This window comes from Ranitomeya variabilis, chromosome 8, assembly GCF_051348905.1.
Source record: "Ranitomeya variabilis isolate aRanVar5 chromosome 8, aRanVar5.hap1, whole genome shotgun sequence".
Classification (NCBI taxonomy): domain Eukaryota; kingdom Metazoa; phylum Chordata; class Amphibia; order Anura; family Dendrobatidae; genus Ranitomeya; species Ranitomeya variabilis.
The window spans coordinates 205,269,079-205,279,756 of NC_135239.1; the positions used below are offsets into that span (position 1 = coordinate 205,269,079).

Genomic DNA, 10,678 nt, shown 5'->3' on the forward strand with positions numbered 1-10,678 from the left:
CTCCTTAACCTGAAGTGTTGCTGTGTAGAGTGGGAGGTTATAGAGCAGCACATGGAGATGTTAAAGCTCCCCTGTCTCTACAGAGAGCCCAGGGTGCTGGCATAGAGCAGAGCAGCTCCTGCCTGGCACACAAGAGTTAAGTGGGATGCACGGAATCCGGACTGTTTTAAAATCCACTTTTTAGAACTACAATTCCTAGAGTTCCTCAGCCTCCAACACGGGACTGGGAAGCCTGATGGACAACTGGGGTATTATTATTATTATCTGTAGAACATGTCCAGCAAGGGTAATCTATTGTACTACAACCCTCAGCATGCTCTGCAAGTGAATCCTTTACTTAGTACTTAGCAAACCCGATAGCTACTGCTATTAACCTGTAAGTCTCCAGCTGTTGAAAAGCCACAACTCCCAGCGTGACCAGACAGCCGGGGCATGGACAGTTGGAAAGCGTCAGATCTGTCTGATTTATTCTAGTAACTACCTTATTAGATTTGAAACTACGATCAAAACGCGATTCCTTCCCCAATTTTGCATTATATCGAGTATGGGATCATGTGACTAAGGGTACCGTCACACAGTGGCATTTTTATCGCTACGACGGCACGATTCGTGACGTTCTAGCGATATCGTTACGATCTCGCAGTGTCTGACACGCTACTGCGATCAGGCACCCTGCTGAGAATCGTACGTCGTAGCAGATCGTTTGAAACTTTCTTTCGTCGCTGGATCTCCCGCTGTCATTGCTGGATCGTTGTGTGTGACAGCGATCCAGCGATGCGTTCGCTGGTAACCAGAGTAAACATCGGGTAACTAAGCGCAGGGCCGCGCTTAGTAACCCGATGTTTACCGTGGTTACCAGCGTAAAAGTAAAAAAAAACAAACCGTACATGCTCACCATCTGATGTCCGTCAGGTCCCTTGCCGTCCGCTTCCCGCTCTGACTGTCTGCCGGCCGGAAAGTGAGAGCAGATCACAGCGGTGACGTCACCGCTGCACTCTGCTCTCACTGTACGGCCGGATCTCAGTCAGAGCAGGAAGCAGACGGCAAGGGACCTGACAGACATCAGATGGTGAGCATGTACGGTTTTTTTTTTTTTACTTTTACGCTGGTAACCACGGTAAACATTGGGTTACTAAGCGCGGCCCTGCGCTTAGTAACCCGATGTTTACCCTGGTTACCCGGGGACTTCGGCATCGCTCCAGCGCCGTGATTGCAACGTGTGACCGCAGTCTACGACGCTGGAGCGATAATCATACGACGCTGCGACGTCACGAATCGTGCCGTCGTAGCGATGTAAATGGTACTGTGTGACGGTACCCTAAGGGGAGGGATAATTTTGCTGTTGCCAATAGCAGCTCTTGAGCATTTAGCTGTCTCTGCTGCAGAAAGATGATACAAATTTGTTTGTACAGGATGAAGCATCGGTCTACATACTCTTAACTTTGGTTTGCCTGTGTTAATCAGACGGAACCTGAAAAACCCACCTCTTCAGGAAAGCTTACAGCGTGCACTGACCCCGCTGCCTCCTCATCACTACCGGAGCTGCTGCAACCCCCGACCTACTGTCCTCTTCCCCACCATCCTGTAGAATGTAAGCCCGCAAGGGCAGGGTCCTCGCCCCTCTGTATCAGTCTGTCATTGTTAGTTTGCTTACTGTAAGTGATATCTGTAATTTGTATGTAACCCCTTCTCATGTACAGCACCATGGAATCAATGGTGCTACAGAAATAAACAATAATTTGCCCCAAAATATACATGCTCCTTTTACCTACTTATAGATAATGCCTCTGAGTCCTGCTCCCTCCGCTTACTTATAAAACCTGCGAGTCCTGCTCTGTCCGCTTACTTATAGATAAAGCCTGTGAGTACTGCTCCCTCTGAAGTCCTGCTCCCTTTACCTACTTATAGCTAAAGCCTCTGAGTCCTGCTCCCTCCGCTTATAGATAAAGCATGTGAGTCCTGCTCCCTCTGTTTACTTATAGATAAAGCCTGCGAGTCCTGCTCCCTCCGCTTATAGATAAGGCCTGTGAGTCCTGCTCCGTCCGCTTACTTACTGTATATATAAAGCCTGTGAGTCCTGCTCCCTACACTTACTTATAAAGCCTGTGAGTCCTGCTCCCTTCACTTGCTTATAAAGCCTGTGAGTCCGGCTCCCTATACTTACTTAGAAAGTATGAGTCCTGCTCCCTACACTTACTTATAAAGCCTGTGAGTCCTGCTCCCTCCACTTACTTATAAAGCCTGAGTCCTGCTCCCTTCACTTACTTATAAAGCCTGTGAGTCCGGCTCCCTATACTTACTTATAAAGTATATGAGTCCTGCTCCCTACACTTACTTATAAAGCCTGTGAGTCCTGCTCCCTCCACTTACTTATAAAGCCTGAGTCCTGCTCTCTCCGCTTTCTTATAAAGCCTGTGAGTCCTGCTCCCTCCGCTTTCTTATAAAGCCTGTGAGTCCTGCTCCCTCCGCTTTCTTATAAAGCCTGTGAGTCCTGCTCCCTCCGCTTTCTTATAATGCCTGTGAGTCCTGCTCCCTCCGCTTTCTTATAAGGCCTGAGAGTCCTGCTCCCTCCACTTTCTTATAAAGCCTGTGAGTCCTGCTCCCTCCGCTTTCTTATAAAGCCTGTGAGTCCTGCTCCCTCCGCTTTCTTATGAATCCTGAGAGTCCTGCTCTCTCCGCTTTCTTATAAAGCCTGTGAGTCCTGCTCCCTCCGCTTTCTTATAAAGCCTGTGAGTACTGCTCCCTCTGAAGTCCTGCTCCCTTTACCTACTTATAGCTAAAGCCTCTGAGTCCTGCTCCCTCCGCTTATAGATAAAGCATGTGAGTCCTGCTCCCTCTGTTTACTTATAAAGCCTGCGAGTCCTGCTCCCTCCGCTTATAGATAAGGCCTGTGAGTCCTGCTCCGTCCGCTTACTTACTGTATATATAAAGCCTGTGAGTCCTGCTCCCTACACTTACTTATAAAGCCTGTGAGTCCTGCTCCCTTCACTTACTTATAAAGCCTGTGAGTCCGGCTCCCTATACTTACTTAGAAAGTATATGAGTCCTGCTCCCTACACTTACTTATAAAGCCTGTGAGTCCTGCTCCCTCCACTTACTTATAAAGCCTGAGTCCTGCTCCCTTCACTTACTTATAAAGCCTGTGAGTCCGGCTCCCTATACTTACTTATAAAGTATATGAGTCCTGCTCCCTCCGCTTATAGATAAAGCATGTGAGTCCTGCTCCCTCTGTTTACTTATAGATAAAGCCTGCGAGTCCTGCTCCCTCCGCTTATAGATAAGGCCTGTGAGTCCTGCTCCATCAGCTTACTTACTGTATATATAAAGCCTGTGAGTCCTGCTCCCTACACTTACTTATAAAGCCTGTGAGTCCTGCTCCCTTCACTTACTTATAAAGCCTGTGAGTCCGGCTCCCTATACTTACTTAGAAAGTATATGAGTCCTGCTCCCTACACTTACTTATAAAGCCTGTGAGTCCTGCTCCCTCCACTTACTTATAAAGCCTGAGTCCTGCTCCCTTCACTTACTTATAAAGCCTGTGAGTCCGGCTCCCTATACTTACTTAGAAAGTATATGAGTCCTGCTCCCTACACTTACTTATAAAGCCTGTGAGTCCTGCTCCCTCCACTTACTTATAAAGCCTGAGTCCTGCTCCCTCCGCTTTCTTATAAAGCCTGTGAGTCCTGCTCCCTCCGCTTTCTTATAAAGCCTGTGAGTCCTGCTCTCTCCGCTTTCTTATAAAGCCTGTGAGTCCTGCTCCCTCCGTTCTCTTATAAAGCCTGAGTCCTGCTCCCTCCGTTTTCTTATAAATCCTGTGAGTCCTGCTCCCTCCGCTTTCTTATAAAGCCTGTGAGTCCTGCTCCCTCCGTTTTCTTATAAAGCCTGTGAGTCCTGCTCCCTCCGTTTTCTTATAAATCCTGTGAGTCCTGCTCCCTCCGCTTTCTTATAAAGCCTGTGAGTCCTGCTCCCTCCGTTTTCTTATAAAGCCTGTGAGTCCTGCTCCCTCCGTTTTCTTATAAATCCTGTGAGTCCTGCTCCCTCCGCTTTCTTATGAAGCCTGTGAGTCCTGCTCCCTCCGTTTTCTTATAAATCCTGTGAGTCCTGCTCCCTCCGCTTTCTTATAAAGCCTGTGAGTCCTGCTCCCTCCGCTTTCTTATAAAGCCTGTGAGTCCTGCTCCCTCCGTTTTCTTATAAATCCTGTGAGTCCTGCTCCCTCCGCTTTCTTATAAATCCTGTGAGTCCTGCTCCCTCCGTTTTCTTATAAAGCCTGTGAGTCCTGCTCCCTCCGTTTTCTTATAAATCCTGTGAGTCCTGCTCCCTCTGCCCACCCGGAATGAGTGACAACTCTGTGGGCAGACTCATTATTGCATTTTCCTTTTTTTGTCAGGTTTTTTCCGTTATTTGCAGCATTCTTCTCACGTCCATTTTATGTATTTGCTATCCTGGGGTCGGAGTTTCGGTCGCATCAGCAGTAGCGGTGTACATGTCACTAATCACAGGGCGCCATCACATTTCTCAATAATCTTTTCCTCTCTGACTTGCAAAGCAATTCCCAGCATGTCTGGAAAAGTCAGGTCACAGCTCTATAATGAGGTGAAGTCAGTCGGGACATGCTGGGAGTTGTAGTGCCACTGCTTCATGCTTTGGAGGTCGGCTCCATTGTGCCGGTCACATTGATTGTGTGGGGTGAGACTTGGGGGGACGTGGAGGCGCTAGCTCATAGCTGTGAGGCCCCTTTAAGTGGAGCCAGGCACTGCCCCCAAACATCGCGGGATTTGCTTGACAACTCTCGCGAGCACGAGCCGCGGGGCCACGATTGGCTGACGGCTTCTGAATGTAAGATGGCGCCCAGGGAGCTGTGAGGCGAAAATAATCTATCGGAGGGAAAAAAAAAAAGAAAAAGGGAAACCGTCAGGACGGGGGAGAGGTTCCGAGAGCGGAGCCGCTGGGGGTGACGTGGTGGCGGCGGAGAGAAAAGAAGGAGAAGCCAAGGCCGCGCCGGGGGAGGAGGAAGAGGGGACGGGCTGCCTCCGGACAACGAGCAGCGGGGGAGGTGAGTGATACGGGCGGGACCGCAGGGCCTCAGCGCCCCGAATAAAAGCGGCGTCACTCCCCGTGTGCCTGAGAGAGCGTGCCCCCCCGGAGCGAGGATCGTCTCTTACCTCAGCGCCGTGTACGCTGCGCGCTCCCGATGTCTGTCACAGCCCGTGCGCGCCCCCGCCGCGCTCTCACAGGGGGAAAAAAAGCGCGGGATTCCCCCCCTTCACCTCAGCGCCGCGCACAGCGCTGGCTGACGATATCCCTCCGCTGCCTCCTCTTTCCTTTCAGTCAGAAGTGGCAGCGAAGAAACACCACCCGCGGCTCCTCCATCACACGGCGCTTCTGAACCTCACTGGGAGCCGTTATTATATTTGTCGTCAGTCTCAAGAAGGAGAGCGCGGTGCGCGTTACCGCGACTGTGCACACTGGCGAGGACGCGCCGCCGCGGACGCGCCTCCACCGCCGCGTCTTCCTCTATACGCGCATGCGCATCCCCGATAATCCGAGAGGGCGGGGCCAGGGAGAAAGGAGCAATGGCAACGACGAGGAGAACGGACGGGAGCTGACGGGACGCAGCGCAGAAACGGTGCAGTACCGCTGCCGCCGGCCTGGCGGGTCACCACGTGCGGAGGACAGTGGCTAAGGCAGGCTCACTCAGTGACCTGAGCCATTGGGTCCTGTACCAGATGGCGGACAGTCCCCCGCGGTGCAATGTGATGTACGCGGCGTAAAAGAGTGACCCGTGCCCAAGATTATAGGCGTGTACTGTACAGGGCGCGTCGTCCACCCACGGCCGCACTGCTCTGGCCTCCATTGTGGTTATTCTGAGGTGATCGCCACCGAAACCCGCACAATATGCGTTGGATTTACAAATGATGACGAAGGTTTCACACATTGACGGCTGCGGACTGCGGTATCTGGGCTGGTGGTCTCCAGACCCCAGCTCATCATCAGCCGAACACATTAATGCCAGTCACTGCCCCCTGTGCAGCTCCGCGTCTGCACCGTGCGCCGTCACCTCAGTACAGAAAGTGGATGAGATTATATATAATATATATAATTTTTGTATTTATCTTTTTTCCGTTCACGTTAGTGAGGGCTCGTGAGCAGGATGGTTTATTTCCATTGTTCCGTGCGCTGCACATCTGCTACAATTACCTCAGATCCATCCCCCACTCCAGATTTACTGTAGCACTTCATACAGCCCCATGGTGATGTGAGTTAAAGCCATGACTATGGAAGTTTTTCAGCCAATTGACTGATAGCCGGGAATAGTAGACCGCATTCAGGCACACAGCACAAATAATGTCACATGTTATTTGTGTCCAAACCTGTCTCCCCAGCCCAAGGTGTGCAGGAGACATGGTGGAGATTTAGTGCCGAGTCCTGTGTACCATCTTTTAGGCAATGGAGCCAGCAGCGGTCAACCAGGACACCACTGTGCATGGAAAAGGGGGTCGCAGCTCTAAATCACAAAGGGAATCATCACATTCCCAGATGTTGGAGCCTCAGTAATCATAAAATAACAGGTCCCAGCGATCTGCTGTCGCTTCATAAGATGTAACCAGAGTATACTAGACACTTGTGCCACTGATGAGCTCGGCTTGTGGAAAAGTGTAAGGTAACCAGCGATGTGCCCACCTAAGGATGCGAGTACTAAGATGGGCCAGAATCACAAGAGTGGCATCAAGTCAGATGGATCCAATTCATTTACTCATCCCCATAATCCCGTATTTCCTGCACCCCCTGCTTAACAATACTGGACTTTAGATTTTCTTTAAAGTTCTCTTAAATACATTTGGGCAAAAATCTGGTGTGCCAACTTGGCCATGGTGGGGAAGTGTCGGAGGTGTAACGTTCCCTTATGGGTGCAGCTCTGTGAGAAGTCTTAGGCTATGTGCACACGTAAGAAAAGAGGTGCAGAATTTTCTGCACAAAATCCGCAGCTCCTGGCAGAATCCGCAGCCGCGGATTTGCCGTGTTTTTTATGCGGAATTGCTGCGGATTTTGCCACTGTGGATTTTTAACATGGAGGGGTGCAGAAACCTTGCACATCCGCACAAAAGAAGTGACATGCACTTCTTTATATGCAAATTGCCTCTGCTGAAAAAAAGAGGACTTAACTCTATAGCGCCACCTATTGGAAGTAGCGATCCTACAAGTCACAATCAACCCTTTAACGAGTCGTGCAATATGACTTAGGATAAAAGCCAAATCAGTCTCTCAATTCGCAGACACGGTGTTTCGGGCTGTTGGCCCTCGTCAGTGCAAAGCATGAGAACTGATTTGGCTAGGTGAGAGGCTCTGGAGTGGGGTCTAAGGGGTAACGTTTCTCCTTATGGAGAGTGACATACCAGCTGGCTTGTCAAGGTATGCACTTCTTTGAAATCCGCAGCAATTCCGCACTGATTTTTCTGCACATCTTCTTTTTTTTTTAAACCATTAACATTGTACTGTACATCACAGTGCAGATCTGCAGCGTTTCTGCGCTGTAAAATCCACTGCGGATCCGCAGTAAATCCGCACCGTGTGCACATACCCTTAAAGACAATAGGTCGTGGCAGGAGAGGAGAAGTTAAAGTCTTGTTTACCAGAAACTGTCATGGTTTTCTTGATGTCCATTTCTGTTTGCTAGAAAACTTGTTGCTGCACCTTGGCCAGTTATATACATTAGTGCATTGCAACTACAGAAGTCACTGAGAACCAGAAGTCCCAGCAGCATGTGATAAGCATGCTTAGAAAACAACAACACATTTTTGGTCTCTTCCTCCAAAGGATGGGGGCTGTTTCTTGTTCTTGCCATTTCTTCAAGTCCCATATTCACCGTCCGGCAGTGATGTCTGGATAGGGCCTGGGTCTCCTCACTCTACAGCCTCATAGGGATAAATATCCACGGCTGATCCACTAAGAACTGCAGAAAAAAAGCTACTGGTTAAATCTACGGACTGTTGCCTACCCATCAGGGCTGTGGAGTCGATAAGCCAAACCTCCGACTCCTCAATTTCCATGACTCTGACTCCACAGCCCTGCTACCCAGTCCAGACTTCGTAGTCCATACTCAGACCGTGATGCACACTTGCGATACCAGCCTCGGAGCTAGTTCTGGTTTTATATTTGCACACATCATATATAGAATAGTTGTCACGTGTCTTTAATAATTGTGTTAACTTAGTGGGTCGGTGAGTTTACACAGATATATTAATACTGGAGCATACGGTAAATATAGAAGTCACGGCTCACAGGTCTTGGGGGATGTTCCTGCCTGGCTGGTATAATATATTTTATACTATTGTAATGGAGGCTGTTTGCTTTAATGATCCATACAAGAACAGAAAGGAGGACGTGCCATGCTGGGCCTCAGCTCTTTCCACATGTCCCTGGATCCTTGTGCTTCCTCCCCCTCCCCTCTGTCTTTGTGCACGAGCCTCCATTGTAGTGGCAGAGTCCTGTATCACGCGGGGCACGTTCACAGCCGCAACAGACGCTTTTGTAGAAAGGGAATTCCCTGACAGAGACAAGAAGGGAGGGTGAACAGAGGCCTGGGTTCAGCAGAAGGCTACGTGGTCCCTGGGTCACTACTGAGTTTGACATTAACCCCTCCATGACTGCAGTAATTATCTGTTTATTGCTTTCATGGGGTTCCAGACAGCTAAGGTGGGCATGGACCGAACAATTGCAATTAATGATCTGTTTATATTGATTGTAGACATCATCGCACCCGCTCTGTTTTCTTGATCATTAATTACAATGCAAGTAGATAATTTTTGCGATAATGTGAAGTTTTGCACTGGAAATGCATAGTGATGTTGTAGTTTGTTCATTCAACATCCTTAAAGGGGATGATCTTCATGCCTATGGGCAATATTAGCCAATACAATTATTTATGCTAGTAAATATCTTTCTGTTCTGTTAGCCTGTATAACGATGCCCTAATTCCAGGGCAGTTTGTATGTGTTCAAGATTTTAAGTTTTCTCTAAATTTTAAATTGATTAGCAATTTTAGCCTTTGCCTAATTATTGACTCCTAATTGCAGGATTTGAGTGTGCGCTATGAATAACTCTCTGGAAAACATTTCGTTTGAAGAGTATGTCCGCTTGAAAGCTCGGACCGTCCCACAACACAGGATGAAGGAGTTTCTGGATTCATTGTCTTCGAAAGGGCCCGATTCCATGCAGGAGTTTCATCAGCCCCCCACCAGCACCATGGTGTATCAGCAAGGGGCCAACTGTATTTACACAGACAGCACAGAAGTGGCCGGATCGCTGCTGGATCTGGCTTGCCCTGTGACCTCGAGTGTTCAGCAACAGGCCCAGCAAGAACAGCAAATCCAAGTGCAACCCCATCAAGTGCAGGTGACTGATCGTTCTTTTACTTTTCGGTAATTATTGCACTCTAAGTTGTTGTCACTGCAGAATATCCTCGCATGGTTTTAGTTTGGATGCATTGAGGTTGCTTAAAGGGATTCTACAGTTTTAATAATGGGGTTATTGACTATTTGGGTAAGCATGAAAGGTAAATATATACCCATAGATAATAAAATTCGCTTCAGTTGCCGCTTGTATAGATGGTATATACTTCTAACGACACTCATTATATACGGCTGTAGAACCCCTTTAATAACGTTCGTTTGAACTTCCATTTTGCTTCCGTCACACTAGTTGAAAATTAAGAGATGTTTTACAATGAGGAAGCCTGATCTCCTAAATGAAAGGGTCACAATATTTTCACATGCCCGGAGATTTGAGATGTCTGAAGCCTTTTTTTCTTTAGCTCACGATGTTGGTGGCTGAGTTTCCATTGTTGATTTCAGATTCCCGACGTGCTCATCAGACCTTGGATCCACTACCCTGCCCCTCAACTGAATCGAATCAACCTCTCTCCCGAGGGGTCGCAGGACTCTGGTATTTCAGAAGATTTGTTGGTCAGTTTCCCAAACTCCCAGGCTATTTACATATATATATAAATCTGCAACTACATATTCTCCTCCTAAAATTTGGGGCAAAGTTTCCAAGTTCAGATTAGTTTTCACTTCAAGGATAAATTGTCCTGATCCGGAAGAAAGTAACAGTTCCGTTACTTATAATCTTGTGCTTTATGCAGCTCTTGCATAAAGACTCTTTTTTTTCCTTGATGCATCAGTAACAATATTGCTAAAAAGCGTGTATATGATTTTTCTTTTCCCTCTGCGCTGGAGGTGACTGGCTTAATATTTCTATGACTTTGTGGCTCCAGTAAGTTGATACCATGAGAATAGTGGTAACTGTTTCAATAGACAGGAAAAGATTAGGTCATGTATTTGTGTATTGGCTTAATCACATGACTGTACATCAGCCATCTTCTCCGATTCGTTTGACTGTAATTCCCAGCCTTATTTGGGCTGTCTTCCGACCTGTACGAACAGCTTTGTAGGAGTATAAGATGCTGTTCGTTCTGGTCAGGAGACCAACAATGATGCCGGGAATTGCAGCCATAACACGGAACAGAAAAGTCCTGATAAAAACGGGACTGTTAAAGTATAGTGAAAATGTAGTTTTTTGGCTTATTACATGCACATCCTATTGTTGCTTTTTTTATGTATCGAAAGTTTTTATACCTTATGATATGACGACAGGAAATATCAAGTCAGGAATACACCTT

At 47.9% G+C, this 10,678-nt stretch overlaps 1 protein-coding gene across 5 annotated transcripts in view; it reads left to right on the top strand.

Moving 5' to 3' along the window:
* The first annotated feature begins 4,703 nt into the window (after nucleotides 1-4,703).
* The window catches only part of QRICH1 (glutamine rich 1), a 35,109-nt gene continuing 29,134 nt past the window's right edge, over nucleotides 4,704-10,678 (top strand). The window contains exons 1-3 of one of the 5 annotated variants that reach the window (XM_077276457.1): nucleotides 4,743-5,053; nucleotides 9,075-9,393; nucleotides 9,852-9,962. In XM_077276457.1, coding sequence (XP_077132572.1) covers nucleotides 9,091-9,393; nucleotides 9,852-9,962 — 414 coding nt within the window. In that variant the 5' untranslated portion in view covers nucleotides 4,743-5,053; nucleotides 9,075-9,090. Of the gene's footprint in view, nucleotides 5,054-5,464; nucleotides 5,759-9,074; nucleotides 9,394-9,851; nucleotides 9,963-10,678 lie in introns of those variants that run through there. The other 4 variants (XM_077276458.1, XM_077276459.1, XM_077276460.1 and 1 more) reach the window with 4 other exon arrangements.